The sequence below is a fragment of the Pieris rapae genome, chromosome 6, assembly GCF_905147795.1.
Source record: "Pieris rapae chromosome 6, ilPieRapa1.1, whole genome shotgun sequence".
Classification (NCBI taxonomy): domain Eukaryota; kingdom Metazoa; phylum Arthropoda; class Insecta; order Lepidoptera; family Pieridae; genus Pieris; species Pieris rapae.
In genome coordinates this window covers 10,311,687-10,333,609 of record NC_059514.1, presented here as the reverse complement: position 1 = coordinate 10,333,609, position 21,923 = coordinate 10,311,687, and the positions used below count along the sequence as shown (strand labels likewise).

General features: G+C 31.8%; 2 protein-coding genes and 1 long non-coding RNA gene across 9 annotated transcripts in view; all 3 read left to right on the top strand.

The window, feature by feature from the left end:
* LOC110991626 (protein PALS1) overlaps nt 1–4,959 on the top strand; it is a 77,180-nt gene extending 72,221 nt beyond the window's left edge. For 2 of the 4 annotated variants that reach the window (XM_022257067.2, XM_022257070.2), the window contains 6 exons: nt 314–446; nt 704–867; nt 1,153–1,317; nt 1,951–2,082; nt 2,357–2,538; nt 2,780–4,957. In XM_022257067.2, the coding sequence (XP_022112759.2) occupies nt 314–446; nt 704–867; nt 1,153–1,317; nt 1,951–2,082; nt 2,357–2,538; nt 2,780–2,962 (959 nt within the window). In that variant the 3' untranslated portion in view covers nt 2,963–4,957. Of the gene's footprint in view, nt 1–313; nt 447–703; nt 868–1,152; nt 1,318–1,950; nt 2,083–2,356; nt 2,539–2,779 lie in introns of all 4 variants that reach the window. The other 2 variants (XM_022257066.2, XM_022257068.2) reach the window with 2 other exon arrangements.
* Nucleotides 4,960–8,245: 3,286 nt separating this feature from the next.
* Nucleotides 8,246–11,519, top strand: LOC110991682 (breast cancer metastasis-suppressor 1-like protein). Its single transcript, XM_022257146.2, has 5 exons — nt 8,246–8,576; nt 9,105–9,255; nt 9,828–9,921; nt 10,688–10,822; nt 11,389–11,519. The coding sequence occupies exons 1-5, from the start codon at nt 8,375–8,377 to the stop codon at nt 11,485–11,487; spliced, it is 681 nt and encodes a 226-aa protein (XP_022112838.1). The 5' UTR covers nt 8,246–8,374; the 3' UTR covers nt 11,488–11,519.
* A 435-nt stretch (nt 11,520–11,954) lies between these two features.
* On the top strand, nt 11,955–15,920 carry LOC110991662. Of its 4 annotated transcripts, none has more exons than XR_006750305.1 (5): nt 11,955–12,228; nt 12,902–13,033; nt 14,079–14,171; nt 15,484–15,611; nt 15,735–15,920. It is a non-coding gene; the product is annotated as an uncharacterized LOC110991662 (long non-coding RNA). The 4 variants fall into 4 exon arrangements; XR_002600137.2 differs by having other exon boundaries at nt 11,955–12,261; XR_006750303.1 differs by having other exon boundaries at nt 11,955–13,033.
* Nucleotides 15,921–21,923: the final 6,003 nt, after the last annotated feature.

Sequence of the window (21,923 nt, the reverse complement as noted above, 5' to 3'; positions counted from 1 at the left end):
ATTGTTATATAGTATTTTTTTCGTATTATGTCCGGATAAGTTCCAAATAAGCTATTTACGTTTTACTTATTCGTAGGATAAATAGTATTTTTGCGTTTCACGAATGTCAGATAGCGCTATATGTCATGAAATGTGAAGTATCTGATTTGGAACTTTTATCTTTCGAATAATTTATGTGTTGCATAGCTATTTGGCACTTTATCCATACATTGTGAAACAGGCCCTTAATATTACTTCTAGAAAAATGAGATCGGAATTCACAAATTAGCTTCGATTTATCAAATACTTATTTCAACGAAAACCAATATTTCAGGCATAAGTTTCCAAAAGGGCGACGTGTTGCACGTGATCAGCCGCGAGGACCCCAACTGGTGGCAGGCCTTCCGAGAAGGGGAGGAGGACCAGACCCTTGCCGGGCTCATTCCTAGTCAGGCTTTTCAGCATCAGTGAGTATAGACATTGGTTTTTAGGCTAATTTCGTCACACGGTGTAAGATTCTTTAAAAAAAAATTCTTTAATTAAAACGTTATTCTAGATAATCGGTACATGCATTTGATTATGATTACATATTGTAGTGTTAAACATTATCAAAGTAAATAAACATAATATAAATGGGTAACATACAACTTTTTTTTGCCCCATCAATTCTTTAATGTTTATTTTTTACCACAACCATATTATTTTATATATTTTTTTTGCGCAGGCGTGAATCAATGAAATTGACCCTGGCGGGTGAAGTAGCGGCGAGGGATAAGCCTCGCAAAGGAGGGACTTTGCTCTGTGCCAAAAAGCCGCCCAGGAAGAAGAAAGGCAAGAAAGCGACCAGCGAAGCCGGATATCCCGTTTATTCCACTTCTGGTGGCGATGGTAATGATCTTTAATAATTTCCGTATCAAGAAGTCAGAAATGTTTTTTTTTACTTCAAATAAATACAATTATGATTTATTAAAAAATTTTTTAATAATTTCCGACTTTTGCAGCTGGTCTTGTCTTGTTGCGATGAAGATTAATAAAAATTTTCAATTTAAACAACAGTGGGACTTTTATCAAAACCGGCTTAGTCGTTTTTGAGATAAATATATATATATATAGGTATATCCTTTTCAGTTCGGTTCAACTTTTCTAAAATAATTAACTGCTGGTCTTTCGCAGATTACGAGCAAGAAGAGATCCTAACGTACGAAGAAGTGGGCCTGTACTACCCTCGGGCCTCCCACAAGCGGCCCATCGTCCTCATCGGGCCCCCGAACATCGGGAGACACGAGTTGAGGCAACGTCTCATGGAAGACACCGCCAGGTTCGCAGCGGCCGTGCCACGTGAGTCGATCTTTTTTCAATCATAAAAATATATTTCACACTAAAGGCATTTAAGGAATTTTGTCTAATGTCGCACGCTTTTCCGATACGAACTATTTTAAGTGTGATTCATAAAACACCTGCATTTTATACCGTTACAAGTTTTCAATATGTATCTAATATCATTGTGATATAAAGATAATATTCGATTCCATTATTATATAATAACAATATAACAAGCAGCTATTATATGTATACATATGTTACATATAGAATATAGGTATATATATATATATATGTTACATATAGAATATAGGTATATATATATATATATATTTTCTATTTTATATTGTAGAATTATCAATGTATATCGTATTACAGTTAGAATAAGTATACCTTAATTTAGTTTCTCGTATAACCATTCAGTGTGACGTGACGTATTCATAAAAGTATAAAAAACTTGTTTTTTCTGTTATAAAGATTCTTTACCCTTTGCGTATTTAAAAAGTTTTACACTCTTGATACCCCAGGCATCCCATTATTCCCTCTTTTCCGTAGAACGTGTTTTGGTCAAAGCTTTCTGCTGCATTCTGATAAACGAGCTAGGTATGGATATCCATAGTCAAAGCTCACACATTAAATTCGATTTTTCAGATACGTCGAGACCTCGCAAAGATCACGAGGTGCCCGGGCAGGACTATCATTTCATATCCAGGACGCAGTTTGAGTCGGATATACTCAATAGAAAATTTGTGGAACACGGAGAGTACGAAAAGGCGTATTATGGTGAGCAAAAACTTTAGTCTTTACTTATTTTATAGTTAATGTAATTCGATATTCTTTTCCGCCAATAAAAGAACTCTGTAATTTTTTCATAGCCCACAATCTTCAACAATCTGTTTGGTTAGTCATAGCGCTAACAAATAACTCTGATTTAGATTATAAAATAATTATTAGTGTTATAATAATTTTCAGTTGAATTTTTTATACATTTTATAATATTTGTTATGTGATAAGTTGTGAAAAGGTTAGCAAATATAATAAATTAATGAATTTTCAGGTACATCGCTAGAAGCCATTCGGGAAGTGGTGAATTCTGGGAAAATCTGTGTTTTGAATCTTCACCCTCAATCTTTGAAGATATTACGAGGCTCGGACCTCAAGCCTTACACGGTGTTTGTGGCGCCGCCCAGCTTGGAGAAATTGAGGCAGAAGAAAATCAGAAATGGCGAGGCTTATAAGGTAAATGATTTTTAAATTACGTTTAGATTGTGATTGACAGTTTAAGTGTTTTTACTCTACATACTCCGCTGTTTTGTTGGTTATTTTTTTTCTGCTGAACAAAAAATGCTAGTATTTTTTTTACATTTGTTTACCTAAACTATCAGATACTTTGGAAGAGCTTGTAAAATACCGTAGATAAACAAATAAATAAATAAAATGTCTTGTCTCAATTTCTCTAACATTTTAATTTTTGTTTCAGGAGGAGGAATTGAAGGAAATAATCGCCACAGCCCGCGACATGGAGCTTCGTTGGGGCCACCTCTTCGACATGATCATCATCAACAATGACACTCAACGCGCCTACCAACAGCTCGTCAACGAAATCAACAGCCTCGAAAGGGAGCCGCAGTGGGTTCCCGCCCATTGGCTCAAGCACACCTAGCGAACGATCATCGCTCATCGATTAAATCGAGTCGAATCGACTAGTAATCGAATTCCGATCCGATCGATCACGCCTGATCGAATTTTGAATCGTTCCAGTCAGATATTTCACGACAATCGGTCATGGGTAACCGAGAGTCGATGGCGTGTCCCCGATGCGAGCGTCAATGTCGTAGTCGAATACGTTTTTAAGGCGATCCTCTTAATCGGAATGATTACGCGAATGGTTCTACATTTGCTGACGCGGACGGAATACAGTTTGGAATGTAGGCTCTAGTGCTATTAGTTTGAATAAAAATTTTGTTAAAATTAGACATTTATACCTACAGATGGATTTTATGGCCCGGATTTGACATAACTAATCGAAAACGACTAATCGACGTCGCGTACTTTTCGTCGGCCATGGAATTCTTTACTATAAATATATAAAAATTATGTTACTTGTATGGAATTGTGATACTATTTATTGTATCGAAACCACAATTTTTCCTGAATTTTTATTCTTTCTAGTGGTGACGTGTTCTTGTCCTTAGGGACGTTTCGTTGTTTATTAGTTCAACATGTTTTTTCAAATCGTCGTACATTCCTTAAATATGGCAATGTTGAATGGCAATAACTTGGGTATTTTCTCTGACAAACTCTCAGAACTGCCTTAAAATTAATAGTATCTTATAGTTGTTTGTGGAATAGAGTTTTCAAGGATCACTTATTTCTATAAATTATTTTGAAGTTAATAGTCCATTGTTACGCTTCTCATTTTAATAATTATTATAGTCAGTATCAGTATAACTACATTTTGCACGTTCGTGCTGAATTTAATCGTAAATAAAATTAATTCGATAATTTTCTATATTCATATTTACGTTTTTGGTAAAAATCAATGTAAATCATAAAATTAAACGATTTAAATTAATATATTTTCACGTTACAATTTTAATATTTATCTAATGTATGACAAAACTCTAAAATAACAATAATTAAACTAAAAATAATGAATAATTCGATTCTTCCAAAATTTGCAGTAGGTTTTAAAACATAGTAACTTTTTGGAAATTTTCTCCTGTAGTAACTTGGGGGGTTTGATGGTAGATTTTAAATATTTACAAATATTGGACAATGTTTAAAATCGGCTGTAATAGTGAGTAGAAAGCAATATTTGAACCTTACAACGACATATCTGTTTTTATAGTATACCTATACCTTTAAAGCCATAGTTATAACGGTAATCATTAAGCGATTACGGTACCCTATTGCATTTTAATCTACATTGAAATTTGGTATTTTTTTAATATGACAACACATACCCAAATGTCAACCTTCACAATTATTGCTAAAATGCCAAATTTGTACAATCATTTTTCGAATTATGTATGTTACAAAATTGAATGCCATAATTCCGTTGACGGATTGTATATCCAATGTTCAAATAAACAAATTATTTGGAAATTATAATTTGTAAATGTACATTCCAAATAACTTTGTGCCAAATACGAGACATGTGTCTCATTAAAAACAATTTATTTTTAATAATCACAAATATAAGGTTTATATTAAGCTGTGGCCCTCGTTGCAGTTAGCGTCATGACTATGATAGAAATACTGAAATTTCAAACGAGCGCCCAGCCTTTTGTGTATATTTTGTAATTTATTATATTCTTCGAACCGATATGAATATCGAGTCATTTAGATTGAAGCGGTTTCATTACTTAGTTATATTTCTGGTAGCCTGTGGAGGTGCTATATTCTAGGATCTATTTGTTATCTGTATAATTTTCTGAATCGGGTGTATGCATTTTAATTTATGTGTAATCTGTTTTCCTCGTATTTATGCACGTATTCAAATGTGGTATTGTCGAACTTCACAGTATTGATAACGTTAATATTATTTATAAATATTTCTGTATATAAAGTTTATTGTTTACTGATTGATTATGAAATTATTATAAATACCATGTTAATAGAGAACAATTTAATGTAAATAATAGAGTATACCTATTAAATTTAATATCAGATAAAAACTTGTTTTTTTTTTAATGTCGTCCCGTAATTTTTGGATGGTTATCAAAAATAGCGATTGTTCCAGTATCTTAATAAGGAGATATTGAAGTCTAGTCTAGTCTATAGTCACTCTAGGCATATGCATAACATTTATAAAGTATGTATCAATTCAGTAGGTATTGAAAAATTCGCCTAAATTTAGAACTAAGCTGAAATCCTCACTAACAGGGCAATAGCGCACAGCGGCTAGCGAGATAAATACATTATTATGAAGATCGCCATGGAGAACGCGCGGGCCGCGGCCAACGAAATCATTTCACGATAGGTCACTATCTGCGGCCCGTGGTTGTTCGGTGCGGCCACTAAGATCAAATTCAACTGTAAATAAACACTAGCGTGCTTGCACTAGTTATTATGTATTTTTTTAACAGTTCCTCACGAACAAGTATAAAAATGTAATATGTATATAAAATGACATATCGCTAACAAAATCTACAAGTATAGCTAACTATAGCTTCATTTTTTTCTGAATCTTTTGATTATACCAAAGCCTCTCTTTAAAGGTTAAAGTTTTGACGTGACAACGTCTTATAAATTGGTTTGCCGGGTGACACTTCAAGAAACTGCGTTACGCTCCGCTCACGTTATGCGCTCACAATGAGAGCGAGTGAGAGGCACGCGTCCCTTCCACTCGGGCATGGTTAGCCCGCCTAAGAGCGAGAGAGACAGACATAAAAAGTGAAAAGCTCGCGTCCCTTCCACTCGAGCACAGTTAGCCCGCCTAAGAGCGAGAGAGACAGAGCGAGAGAAAGAGAGTAAGAGAGATAGGCATACACACCGGTTCATGTCTTGCGCTTCTATTTCGCTTAGGCGCCTGCATACAAGTTTACACGTTGCCAGTTAATTGTAAAACAATTGTGTAGTGATAATGTGAAGGTAGTTTCGGCCATCGCAACAATTCAAACAGCAAAGGTAAATAATTTCAGACTGATAATATAACATGATGAAATAAATGACTAAGACATAAGTGAATAGGTTATGTTGTAGTAATCACAATGTTGTGGTAGTTTTCAATCAAAAAAGTAGTATAAATCGTTTCTCAACCAATAATAATTTGTTTAACTTGAAAAAATGAGCGCGACTTGCTATGTAAAAAATTGAAATAACAATGTTTAACCTCCAATCTGTCAAATCGAAACTTTCAAACATTCAAACCGAGACGACCAATCACTGCGCAAGGTAGTAAGCGCGCGATTAACAAATTCAAAGATCAAATGTGAATTTAATTAAGAATTATGAGTGCATATCAAGGAAGAATAATCGAACAAACTCAGACACCAACGCAGCAGGTGGAGTAGCGATCTATCGTAGGTTATCATTAATATCAACAGGAAAAGTGATCGATGTTGCGGTCACAGACACTGATTGAGTTATCAAAACCTGCGGTGACTTGTGCTTGGCTGAAGTTACTTGCTTTACCGCTGATACTACCTTCAAATTTGTGCTCGGTGCTGTTTATATTCATCCAGGATCAAGTGTACAAGACATCGGAATGTGGCTACACCAGGCACTTCTTCCATACGTGCATAACAGCCAGTACGTGCCACCGTTCCTGCAAGTTGATCCTAATATGCCGATTCTTCTATGCGGTGACTTAAACCAAAACGTGAAGTCTGATGACAAGTTTCTCAAATTCATTAAAGATACGTTTAATCTTGATTGCGTATCAGATATGTCTAAGTCTACTACGTTAAAAGGAACAACCATTGACTTGACATTTTCTAGGCACATTACAGCAGAAACACTTCCTTTCATTTCATATTTCTCCTATCATCGCCCTATCCTCAACAAAATCACTCAGATAGGAACAAGTTAAGTTGTAGTAAACGCTGTTTCATTGTACGCAAATGTATTGCAAGTTATTGTATGTATGTATATTTGTATATAAATACGTATGTATGTGTAAAGGTAAAAATGAAATTTTGTTAATATGAAATTCAGTGCGAGATTCTTTGTATAAATTAATGTTTTATGTATAATTCTTTGTATAAATAAATGTTTTAAATTGTTACTATTATTTCATCCTTCTTCCTACTATACGAATGAATATTCACATTAAAATTATTTTACCACTCAAAGTCGTTGTCACGTAAAACTTTCGCCCGTATACCGACTTTACAGGCAACCAATTTTTTAAATTAAAACTAACGTTTGTAGTGACCTACCTGTTAATAATGATACCATACAGTTAATAAATTCGTCTAGTGCATTAATAACTTTAAGCGCCACTCATTCATTAACTCTTGTGCGACGGACAGTCAGACAGTCAACCTCTCCAAAAGTGGTTGAGAACACTAACACTCGACGCATGCGCAATGGCTTACAAGCGACATTCGCTATCCTCGTCTGACAAATGATGTTATGCGTTACTTCTCTCACTCCACCCTAAATATTTATCAACTTTAACAGCAGGCAACCCTTATTTGAGGCCAGATTTATCTAGGCACCCATATAAGAAATTTAATAGAAAAAAATAGCTTCAATTTGATATACATATAATTAATAAATGTTCGTTATGAACCTATAAATGTATCGAAATCATACCTGTTTACACCTGGCTGCGAAAATTGTCATCATGTAAACAATATTTTATTTAAATAACAAGTGAACGAAATGTTTTTCCAAAAATCAAGCAGCCAAATCTTTATAGGCAACCTGGTAGATATACATTCTCCTAGTTATAATTTACATAAACATTGGTTTTTAGCAAAGAACCGATGAGCGAAGTAATCCTGCAGCCGGATCTTAGACCAAGAGACTACACAGTTTTTGGCTTTCTACATATACACTATTACTTAGGCACCTTTACTAAGCCCCAGAACTTTCCCACACAAACTGTAGCATTAATTAAAACAAATTGTATGTGTGTCTGATTGATAAAATGCTAATACATATATTGGATTTTGACATACGGTAGTTCGTAGGTCGTGTTAAGTCTGAGCACATAAAGACATTTTGATACGGGAGTCAGTTTGAGCTTGACTCTTTTCTGAATCACAACCTAAGGCCCTCTCTAGTCCTACAATGATATAGTGAAAAAAAAATTAAGCTCGCTCAAACTTAAGGTTCATTGTTCTATCGCTAATATTAATGCTGAGCAGTCGGATTGAGTATTATTGCAAAAATCCTTAAACTGCGCAATATTGTCTATAAGGCGCATAAAACTGTAATCGAATCTAACTATATTCATCCAGTCTTGACGTTTGAACTACGCTAATTGTCAAATTTTAATCAACAGGGATTGTCGATATGACAGATTGAGTTGTTATTGTTTATGTGGAATAAAGATTAAAATTTCCTACCGTTTACAAAAAGAAGATCCAGTTCCATAATTTTATACGTTTAGCGGTGAATAATGCCTTCCATGAAAGTGGAGGGTGACAGTGATGGAGATGTCGATTTGTCCGGGGGCGAGACGGAAAGGTCTGGTGGCTCCTCTAGAGGGCCTGATCGTGACTCCAGCGCTGAGGAAGCTGACGAACCAGATTCAGATGACTCGTCTGAGATGGATGAGAGTGAATGCGAGAGGCGGAGGAATGAATGTCTTGATAACTTAGGTTTGTTAATAGGTTATGTTTATAAACTTCCATGTATTCTAAACATTTTTGGTCCTAAATCTCTGTGTAAGCAGGCAACATATTATTATGTTAATTGTTACCTATAAGAAATAATTACAACACTTACATATAATGTTAAACCTTGTTGAAAACAGTACTTGTTATTACAGTTGTTTTAATTTTAGGTCACTTTCACCTTATGTTCAAAATCTTCAGTAAAATTTAAAATAGTATATTATAGTAACATGAACAATTGCTATTACATTTCTGCATTTCACTGTATGTATTAAATGCTTAATGAACAAATTCTAAATGCATTTCATTGAATTTAATGAATAAAAAATATTTTGTAAGAGTACTCTCTCTCTCTCTCTCTCTCTCATAAAGTTATGAGTAACATTCTGAATTTGCTTTAATTCATAATTGGAACTGATAATATTTTTTATAAATTTCTCTAGAAAACAAAACGATTGAAATGCATGTTTGGCTGATAAAAATACTGAATGTAATAGGTAATATCAATTCCAGCAAATCTTGAGCATCAGTTTACATTACTCCGTGACCAGTTATACAATGAGAGAGTCAAAGATGTGGAGTACCAGTTAGCTGAAGTGAGAGGTGGTAGATCACCAGAGTATCTTGGTCCTTTAAGGAGGTTGCAGGAGAATATGAGAATACGGTACTTTATGTTATTCCTTAGAAAATATAATAAGTCAGGAGCTTAACCCTATCAGTGTTAGGCTGAATTACATTGTATATATTTTAAACATATAATACATTTAGATATGTCAGACTGAAGAAAGTCTTATATTTTTTATCTTAGCTCATCTCAGCATATATTATCTAACTAACAATAAAACTTGTGTAGCTGTCAATATTGGCTTTTTATACCTGGAATCCATCCAAGTCCGCTTGTCTTCAGTATCATTCCTGAAGCAGTTGAGTTATATAGTATATGTTTCATCTTGTTTGTACTTTAATAAATCAAGATCTGGTAAGAAATATTGTTGTGCCAATAAATTCAATTTCCATTATTTTAGTAAATTCCGTCTTAATAAATCTTAACTTAATTGAAATAATTTTACTCAACATTTTTCTATTCTTACTTTGCTAGTTAGAGCATACATAGTGCAGCTTGAAGTAGGTGTTACTGAGAATCAACCACCGAATATAATTATTACTTAAAGTTAAAATAGGCTATTAAAGCATTACACCATATTATGTATGTGCAATTATACATTTTTATTTTAGGATTGAAGTAGCAGGCATCTTGAAGCAGATGCGAATAGATAATATTAAACATAAGTTTGAGGCTGAAGAGCAAGCTGCTCACCAAAATTTTAAGGTATGTTGTAAATATATTAACACCGAAACATTTGATACATTATACTCACATACATACATTACTACATATATATTTACATATGGTAACAAAGAAAATTACTGAAGCAATATTTCCTGTTCCTGTATGTATTTTATAGAAATTATAATTATATTACTACTACTAAATAAGAGAACTAGTAGTTCTCTTATTTAGTAATTAATTAATTATTACTTTATTTAGTAATTTTAAATTACTTGAGAATTACTTATATTAATTTAAAATTACTTAAGACCTTTTGAATTAGTGCCAAGTGATAAGTGAAAGTTCACTGGCAAGTGAAAGTGATAGAACCCAAGAGCGTCTTTCCCTCAATAGATACTACTATACTTATGACTGACCATGATTACCAAAAAAAAACATTGATTTATATAAATAATGTTAAACATATATTTATAAGTATTATATTTAGTTATACGCCTTTATTGTCGTTAACTGAGTGTATTTTAATATTTTTAAAAGGTCACATTTAAAGGTATGGTATATATACCTTCAATTTAAATAAATTACTATAAATAACTTTTTTTCAACTATGGACTTTGATTTGACTTAAATCTCTGAATTTATAAATTAACCAACAAAGAGGGTTTAGTAAAGAGTTAGAGTTATTAAAGAGTTAGTTGAGAGTGAATCATGTAGACACAATGGTATAAAAGTCATTTGCACGTGCATTTCCCTGAAAAACGAAATTTAAGTAAATCAGCTAGATTACATGTGTTTTTGTTTACAGAGTGAAAAATGGTTGGTTTATGAATCGTTAAAAGAAGAGATACTAGAAAAAATAAGAAAAATTGAAGAAGAGAGGCATACGGTGGATCTCTGGTCGTGTGGCGCCGAGTGGGGACGCAAAAGAAGAAAGAGACAAGTATTAATCTTTTCTTACAATAAAATCCATAACAATGAGAAATAGACTTTACATGCATTGTACATTTTGCTATATTTAGTTTAAAATTATATAACAACACAATGGTCAGCGTGTTTACCAGATTTTTATTTATTTATAATTAGTTAGTTAGACCATCTATAAGTCTTTTAAAGTAAAAAAATATAAAGTAAGGAACACTGTTAAAAAATATGAGATCAAACTGAGAATTTGCCTATGTGACTTTGGTCAAGTCACATAGGCAAAACCAAGTGAAATACATACTATTTATTTATTAAGTCTACAACATCATACATATATATTACGAAATCTATTGATAATTTTATAAGTTTATTCTAAATTGTCCATGATATTATTGATCCAAGGAATTAAATTAGAGAAGTTTTCTTTTCATTTTGAATATTTTGCAATTAATGAATTAGTGGACTTTTTAATTATTTGACTGAGGGTAGGAAGTAATAACTTCATACTCTTAATTCTACCCTCAGAAAAGATTATACGGGAAATATTTTTATTAGAATGTTAAACATAATAGAATAATTTTCCAGGTCACAGTTTCCCCGCCTTACGTTGTCTACATGTTACCTGATGCTGACATCATGGAAGATTGGAGACTAGTCAGGAAATTGATAGAAAGGACTGATTAGATAGTTTTATAGTAATAAATGCTATTTCTGTATTGTGTTTCTTCATTTGTCAAAAAACCTTAAATGGCAAAAAGACGTATTCCTACGACTTTTGTTTATTGGTAATTCATTAAAACGAGTGAATGCTATTTTTGAAAATATGTTAGATTTTTTTATTTATTAATCTTTTAAAAGTTGTTTTAATTTTCCTATACATCCATTTTTTATTATGATTACTAAGTGGGTTGAGAACATTTTGAATAGGACATATTAATTGTTTCATGGAAATCATATTACTTACATATTTATTATATGTATAGTAATATAGAATACATAAAAAAAATTTAAAACTGACTAATTCTAAAAAGTTGCTCAATATAACAGATATATAACATTAGAAATATCCGTCCAACATTGCCGTCTCTAAAATTACAACTTGTACATGTAAAATGTCAAATTTCAATAAATAGTCATTCTCAAATTGACAGCTGGATTTGTTATTGTTTATGGGAATAAAAATTAAAATCTTTAATCTGCCACTGATCACTAATAGAAGATCCAGATTCATTAATTGTTATAATTTTATACGTGTTAAATTGTGCAATCCCTGTAAGCGGAGGTCGGAGGGTGACACAGTTAGATATGTTTGATGGCTCAGATAGTGGATCCGGTGCTGAGAAATCTTACGAACCAGACTAAGATGCTTCCTTTGAGATGGCAGTGAATGTGAAAGGCGGAGGAATGAATGCCTTGAGAATTTATGTTTGTAAATAGGTTATGTCTATAAACTTCCAGGTATTCAAAAGTTTTTAGGTCCCAAATCTGTAAAAGGGGCAATAAATGTTGATTGTTACCGATAACAAACAGTTACAATCTATCTCATATCTTATTGAAACATAATACTTGTTAATGATTCCAGTTGTATCAAATTTAGTTTACTTTCATATGAAGTCAGGCTAATAGCTGGTGTGACCTAAATTTATTTTTATAAACTAGGTTTGTTCACAAACATGCAAAAGCACTCATTCACTTGACTGTGTAGAAAGCCAAGCCTCATTTAATTGCTTGTGTTGCTCCCGCAAATTATCTTTAGTTATTTTGCTGTGTTGTCCCCCAGTTTGGAAGCTATTAAAACTATATTTTTTATTTTGTAAATGTGTGACTAGATTTTTTATCTTTTTACTCACCTATTTTAAATTAAACACATACATGTTTTAATCAGCTGTTATTAACATGGTGTGTGAATGTCTTTAAATAATTTTATAGAACATAAAATTATTATGAATCTGCAATATTTTTAAATTGCTAGCAGACACCAAAATACATCTGATGGTAATGAAAATAAATTCACTTAAGACTATAAGGATTCCAACCTATAAATACTAAACATGAGTAGGTTATTATAATTGTGAAAGGAAAATATTCTAAATTCCAGTTAATCTTGAATGATACTTCACTTTACTCCAAGATCATTTCTGAAAAAAAAAGTCAAGGATATGGAGTACCAGTTAACTGAAGAAGAAGGTGATTAATCTCAAGTATATTCTGGTCTTTAAGGAGGTTGAAGGTGAATATGGTACTTTATTCCTTAAAAAATAATAATAATTTAAAAAATTACTAGAATAATAATTTAAAATTTAAATCTTATTCTATAATCTATGCTTGATATGGATGACAAGGCCACGCAGAGTTGACTGTTAGTTATAGATGTGTAAAATATTATATAGACTTTATCATATGAAAGTCATGCAATTTCAAGCTACTGCTTAATTTTGTCACTATCTTTATATAAATTTAGTGTTATTAACAATGAAAGTGTAGAATGGGACTTTATTTTAGATTTTAAAATATTAACCAACAGTTTATAATACAAAATTCATTATTATATGAAAATTCATCAAGTTCGCTTAGGTTGAGCATCACAACAAACAATTATAGATTGTTTTGGAATAAATGTTTATTTCGCAATATAAAATTAAGAATTTACGTGAAATCAATAATAGTATAGACACTGTTTTAAATGTTATTATTTTTATGCAAATCTAGTTATCACTACAAATATTTCGTAGCACATCTCGTAGCGCTTGTAGCAAGGCTACGAAAGATCTAACTTCCGGTTTTTAGTTGTTCTGTATACAAATTATTTCGTCTGCCTTTTTAAAGATAACATTCTAATTACTTTATTTATTTCGAGATTATCTTCCCGCAAGACTCCTGTCTAAAACTACTTTAATTTTAAAGTTAAAACATGAAATGCTATTCTGTATCGGGTATGTACCGTTAATGACATTTACTGAGTTCCATAGATATATGAATTTCCATAAACAACAAACAAGGCATGGAGAGTCGTATTACCGCCAATATTTCACAGATCAGTGATCAATTAAGAATTATTGTTGCATAACAATTTTTTTTAACTAAAACACTATCTTCACGCCATAAATGAGCAAAAAAGATTAAAAAGCGCACTCTATAACGATATTGGATGGTATATTCTATTTTTATTTATATTTAATATTCGAAAGCGTATCTTAGGACCTGGATGAAATTATATCTTTATTTTTAAATAATGAAAATAATAAAATATGTGCACGTATAAATTTCTTTTCTAGGTTCGAAGTATCGGGCATCTTGAAGCAGATGCTAATAGACAGAATGAAACATAAGTTTCAGGCTCAAGAACAACCTCACACCAAAATTTTAAGGTAAGTTTTTTATACAGATTTACGAAACAATCAATATTTTTTATGGTTGCGAAGAAATTTAAATTCAGTTTTCTTATAAAAAATAATTATATATTTATAGATAATAGATTCACGATCAAAATTATCGTATTGGTGCTTAATACATACCTTCTTTATTATAGTAGTGAAAATTAGCAAAATACCATTTGAAGTAGTTTTAAGTGATTTGCCTCTTGCAAAAATAAGAGGCAACAATAAAACCACTTTAACATGTTCAATAAATCAAACCAAATATCTTTATTCACCTAAAAATTAAATTAATTGTAAATTTGGAGGAAAGAAGAACTGGCAAGAAACTTTCCGCCACGCTTTTCAATCGAATAGTTTTTATTACAAATTACAAATATTTTTTCCGAAGTCTCAATTTAAAAACATCTCCAAAGCCTGGCATGCGCTAAATACTTGTTGCATTTAAAATCACAATGAAACAGACTTAGCAACAGCTTAAGGCAGAACAAAAAAGGATCGAAATTAGGTCATACGTACTTTAATACGGCTGTGTTGTACTTTAAACTTACTTAAAACCCGAAGGTGGCGGTTTACAATTCCACCCGTACTTTTATGAAATAACACAATACTCGTACGGTGAAAGAAAACGTGAAAGATAAATTAGTGTAGTAGTAAGGATAAAGTAGCGACAGGCACAGAAGCCAATTTGTTGAATTAAAAAAAATATCAATGAAATAAATCCATTTCTAAAATGAGACCTTAATGGAAATGGGTCCCATCAGAACGCAAAAAAGTCTAGGGAAACCGGATTATGGTTAATCCATTCGTATGCATTAGAAGGATAATATATACTGATAAACATTACCAATAGTATTTTATACTGTCATATTAGTAAATATTATTTTTTAAAAAATACAGAATTTTTTCTAATTATGGAACATAAATTTGTTGACCAAAGCATCAACTTTAATTGCATTAAAAACGCGATCCACTTGAGATGCTGATGAGTTTAGTTCCTCAATTAATCGCACTTTGGTACGAATTAGTACCCTCATATAATTTAGTGCCCACATGTAAACGGTTTGAATCGCAAAAGGAACCAAACGATAATTTTGTTTGTTTTTGTTTTAAGTTATGGAATTTAACTAATAACTTGTTTCGACTCAGGGTTACATGATAATAAATTTGATGTTAAAATTATTTTCAAAATGAAAATATTTTAACTTTATACATATATATGTACAAGTACATGTTTATTTTACACGTTTTTAAAATTCTGTCAGATTTTGATGTCAGTAACTTATACAATTAATTTTATTTACAGAAAATCCTCGCGTGAAAGAGTCCCCTCGAACAGATGACAATTTTCCATCAGGTGTTAATCTATTAAGAACTAATTGAACTAAAAACTTGGAAAATGAGGAGCTATAACGCTAAACTCTTATTGCAAAGGTAACGGAATGCGAAAAGGTATCTAGAGTATATATATAAATACAATTTATTACCCATAAATCATAAGAAATTTTCATTTTCCAGTACCTACTTCATATAATATAAATAATAATTTATTTACAGCTCAGGATTAACTAACTAGCTGGAAAGAGAATCCTGTTAGCAAAGAAGAGCCGCACTTCATTGTATACATATATATATATATATATATTATGTACATCCCAATTGAACATTGACTGTTGACATATTTTTCTATTTCGATGGCGATAACTTAACACTGAATTAATAAACGTTATTAAAAATTTAAAATGGCTATTATTTATATGTCATAACTTTGTAAATGTTTATGTTTAGAACAGTAGCGGAGAATAATACAAATCATGAACTTTTTAAGGAAAATTTAATTTATAATAAATACTAGTAATATATCATCCTTGTTTGTCTATAATTAGCAAATCCTAATACACAGATGACAACTGAGATCTTTAATATTTTTATATTTTTACATATAGTATATTGAATCAAGTAGGCTAAGGTTTGCAATTCATTGTGGTATAACTTTAATACATGAGTATCGATAGAGGTTCTAAAACATAAACGAAATTATTTTGACAATTACACCAGATAGACCCCTCAAATAAATATGTCGTTCTTTCGTTCGTTCTTACTATTTAAATATGTTTCTGTTTATATGTAAGATGTGTTTATTTTTTATACGTTTATAAAATAAAATAAAATAAAACTACTAGTTTGATAGAATAGATTCATGTATTTTGTAATATTACATTTGGACACAAGGACCGACTTCGCCAGACGCAATATGCAAGCAGTCTATATTTATAATAAATTAAATAGGCTGCTTAATATCTACCCCGCTACAATTTAAAAACACGTCTAACGGACTGGCTTATGAACACGCCCTGTGCAGAATTAGAGCTGCTTCTGAGACCTGGTATATAATTACACACTCTATTCATTCACTCACTGACTCACTCATATACTCACTCACACATTTGCACCCACACAAATGTGGGTTCTAATTCGAAATTCTAATTAAGTATTATTAAGTTTGTTTATGTAAGAGCTGGCACAGGTATTTTTTTTACTAAAAAGGGATTCCAAATTCTATTCTCCTATATTTATATATTATCCTATTCCAAAACCTAGGAATGAAATTTGATATTTTTGATAGTGAGTCCCTCATGATTCTGGCTAAATACTGTTTGAGTGTGGTTCTTGAAGTTCGGGAATCTGCTAGGGTATCGCGTCAGCGCAGGCGCAGTCAGACTTCATACGTTTTCAAAGAAACGAAAACGCATTGGTATGCGCATCATCAGCCGTCATAAGGGAAATTACTGTGTCTGTCTGATTAACGATATTCAAACCAATGGGCGATACCTCATGCAGGAAACCTCCGGAACAGCCATGTACGTTAACCAATAAGGCACGGGTGAAAACAAATAGTGTGTTGTATTGGCAACAAATATAACTTTATTTTCAAACATTGTAGCCAATGGTAAAATAATATTCGACGTTAGGTTTAGATTTTTTGTAGATTAACCGACTCTAACAGTTTCTCAGGTTATACATATCTTACGAAAGCACAAAATCACATACCATCATACCGATAAAAAATGTTATGAATCATATAAATTGATTTTTAGCACTTTAGATCTAACGCCAGCATCGTTTTATAAGTGAGGCATAAATTAAATTTCCTAACACTTTAAACCTAAAAAACATCCCTCCACTCATAAGCTGAGAACATTTGTAATTCTTATATTATTATGGTTACATCATGGTAATTAATATGACATTTATATTATGCTTATTTTTATGTATGGTTTCTTTTATAATTATCAATCTGAAAGTACCACTTTCTTTCCAAACAAGTGTTTATTTATTTTAAAAAGCATAAAAAACTCCTTCGCATTTATTGAACATAAGGCTTCGGTTTTCTGTCAAAGCCTTTATAACCAAACACAATAACATTCGAGTCACGTTGATAACAGCCATTTAAAGACCGGTTGCCTTTTCACAACAAAAGAATTTCTGTTTTTATCCTTGGTGACGCAAAGCCATATTAACAGCACTTGTATAAACTTCAATTGAACGGTTTTTTTTTAAATTATGCTTAGTAAGGTATTTCAATAAAAAAATATACATTAAGTACATTTTTAATTGCTTGCTATTTTAAGTTGAATTTATTTGATCGATCTTTATATTAATCCATACAAGAATTGTTTATATACGTTTCTTAGTATTAGTTGTGATAGGTCCAGTAGTTTTGTATTTGGTATGGCAATTAATAGCGTAAAAGCCACCAATATATAATATTATGAACTATAGTTTTCCCATTTATCAGATTTTCCTTGTTTTCTATCTTTTGTCGTTCTATCCATCTCCTTCAGTGCATTCCATTATTTTATCCAGTAGGTACATTTTATTGTTTCAAGTGTTTATCTTTTATACCGCATTTCAGATATTTGAATTTGCCCATTTCCATTTAAACCATAGAGCGTAAAAATCTACTAAACTGTCAATTTTCAAAAGTAAATCTTTACGAGATTCGTGAAAAATCAAATAATCTAGGACAATTAAAATGTAACTTATTCATACCAATAAATGAATTAACGGTTAGACTGCCAGAATATAAAGGGCATAGAACGAGAAGATCTAACAATAAGAAGATGGCAATATTCCCCGTCACTCTTTTAAACCGCCATGGCTTTTTGTTACAAAATGTTTTTACTTGCGACCATTAAATTAAATCGAAATCTTAAACAGAAACATAGTTTAATTTCATTACAACAGTTTTGTTAACTCTATTCAAACAACACTCATATCAAAGCCCACTGCAGTTTCGACCCTTTCGATGTCGACAACCCCAGGTGCTACACTGATGGTTGGGTAGTCGTTTCTAACAGCAAAGGAATTGAATTCTTTACACCTTCCATTTTCCCTAGACAGTTTGATATGCCGTTTCAAACGACAGTTGAATATGCATAATCTGGACAGGCGTGTCCTGTAATAGGCCAGATCTCAGGAGGGATTGTGGCCTAAGGTATCTCCAGTTCTATACAAAAGAAAAACAAATTTGATGCTATTTATAATTTATGCGCCTGTATCCCGTAACTCATCGTTTCTCAAGCATTTTATTGCGTGGCTCACGAAAGTCTAAAGTTAAGTAAAATAGCGTCCCCGTCTCTATAAAATTATAATTTAGTTAGAAATCCTTGAAAAAACAAATCTTTTAATATGTAGGTTGTATTTATTATGTAACAGACTGCGACACCTAAAGAAATGATTAAAATTAAATAAGTTAAATGTATTAAATACTTTTTGTTTGTTTGTTCCCTTTTATAAATCTTTTTGTTCTGAAATGTATCATGTATTTCAACTTTGGCTATATTCTCAGTGTTTTTGTTTGTAATTATATATGTATAATTGTATAATTTATGTAAGCTGTAGGAGTCCTAAATAAATAAATAATCATAAGTTACAATGAAACAATGTTTTCTACGTAGTTCTCACTGATGACGTGTAGTCGGGATCGCAATGGCTATCATTCAACATTTAACGCTATTTGTACAACTAATTTATCATACAACTCTTAAGCTCAAGTGACGTTGACGAACGATGAAATATTAATGTCACTTTCGTATATGTATATATAATATCACCTTTCCCTATACCGTTGAATGACAGCAATTAATAAAGAGTCGTTCACTGCGCAAATGATCACCGGATGTGACGTCACTTCATAAATGCGCAAGTCGATGTCCTGGCTCCTACCGGATGTGTCATTGTTCTTTATGTTACTAATTGTGATAACATTTATTAGTGGAGTATAATATATATATATAACGACTTTAAAGTCCAATTTTAGCTGATTTATTTTTAAAAATTCTCCTTAGTATTCGCAAATTGAGAAATGAGTTTTACATTAAGTTACTGAAGTTGTTAGTAGCATGTCGTAGTCACAATCAATATATATATTTTTAGTAAAGATTTGGCGTCAAGATATAGCAAAATAATTTTTACATTAGATTTCTAAGTATGATTTAGCATTTCTATTCTTCTTCTAATTAAGTATAAGTTAAGTAATAAGTTTTAGAAGACGTGGCTACGTCTGACCATAATTTGAAGTCTAAAGGGTCGACGTTGACGTTGACGACGACGGGTTTAAAAAGTGTATTGCTGAGAGGTTTCACAAGATGATCCAAGACTGTATCTTGATACACTGCGGTTGAAGCTTTCACACCTTTTTCACAAAAATGTAGTTTTGTAACTCCTTGATAAAACACGCCCCATCAAACCATCAATGACGCAGGATGATGACCACATTGTACCTTTCCGACCACTTGAGCAGCTTTTTGAGTTACCGATATGAATAAATGATTTTGGTTTTATTCGTGAAAATTTTCTTTATCACCCCATTCCATATTGTAATTTAATATTGAAGACAAAAAAATATGTGAAATAGCGCAAAATTGAAAGAAGTTTTTAAACTAATATACGTGTTCCAAATTCGAACTAATTTAAAATTTGAAAAAAAGGTAAGTTTTTATGTAAGAGTATTAATGGCCAGACTAGATATATAAAAATGAAATACTGTTTGTTTGCCTCGCTAAAACTCGAGAATGGCTGGATCGATTTGGCTAGTTATGATTTTGAAATATTTTTCGAAGTTCAGTTAAGTTTAAAACAGTGGGAAACATCAATAATAAGCAGAGAAAATACCAAAAATTACAATTATCTAATAACATTTTCCAATTAAATCTATAACTAGCAGGGAAATATTTATTGTCTTTTTTCTTTTTAGAAATAAAAAAGTCACACGGTTGTCATATTCAAAAGCCCTTGCATTAAAAAAATTTGGTTTCATGTAGTATTAGACCGATAATTTTAGTCTCATTTGAATTAAGTTTTAAATGTATTAAGTTTTGACACAAATATATATCTGTTACAAAGTTTCAGGGTCATATATATACTAAATAGCTGAAGATCTCAATGGCAGAAATTTTTGTTTAAGTATTCACCAAACCAAAAGTAAAATAGCATGTAAGAAAGATGATATTTCTGCGTCAAATAAAGATTTTTCATAATAGCGTCTAATCTGTTTTCAGTCCAAATCTAAACTAATAAAGTATTATATTTCAATGATTATTCCTTATTTGTATCGAGCTACACAATAGCGCTGTGACCCTGTGATCGTTCTAAATGCATACAATGGCGAAACGGCGCTGTGACGTTTTCACCAGCTTCTAGCCAGTTCAAACTAAAATAATTTCCGTTTGAATATGTTTTACCCTATTACAAAACGTCAATAAGAATACTTTTTGTGATTTTGATAATATTGAAACATCTTTTTTGTATATTTATAGTACAAATGTATTATTTTTGAAGTGAAACTTCTTTATGACGGTAAAATTTTTACGAAACGGAACGAAGATGTGCAGCATTTTAGTCGAAGAAAAGGTAGAGAGCGATTGAGACTGATTGAGAGAGAGTGAGAAAGGGAAATCGAGAAAACATATACGTTATTGGTTTATGTATTCGTTTAGTAGTTAAATATTAGAAGTTTAGGTGGAAATTCTGTTGCCTGAATCTGAAACGGCACTACACGCAATTTTTTTATTTATTTATACTATCGTACGTATACAGTGTGAATATACAAAAACATGGAGTGATCATATTCTGGTACATGATCATCTATTGGGGCTTTTACCTAAGTAATAATTAATTTACAAAGAAGTTTCACTTCTGATATGTGTACTTTCTACGCGCACACTTTTTAATAGAACAAACAACCGGGGGGCAAACAGAGAAGAGGCTCACTTGATGTTGATTGATTGATACCGCCGCCCATGGACACTCAATACAAAAGGGCTCGCTAGTGCGTTGCCAGCAATCAGATTTAAGTTTGAGTGACGTTTAAGAATATGGGTCCTAGTTCTCATTAGTTAGTTATAGTTTGATATAGCACTGCTGATATTCAAATGACGTATAAGGAAATAGTTGGAAGAATGTTTTGTCTCATTTATAAAGCTTAAAAGTGATAAGGACGAAACAGCTGTCGTATCTAGGGGTGTATGGGAAATATTTGTCACAACTAAATTTTGTTATACAATAAAGATACTTTCTTACTTAACTTACTTTCAGCTACCAATACAAAATTTAAAAACGCAACTTTGATAAAGCGTCACACAATTTCTGTAGTTTCCACGATTTAAACAGTACAGTGTAAGATTTCAAAGGCTTGACAATATTTTGAAAAACTATTCAAATGATCAGTGACAGTTGGTGACT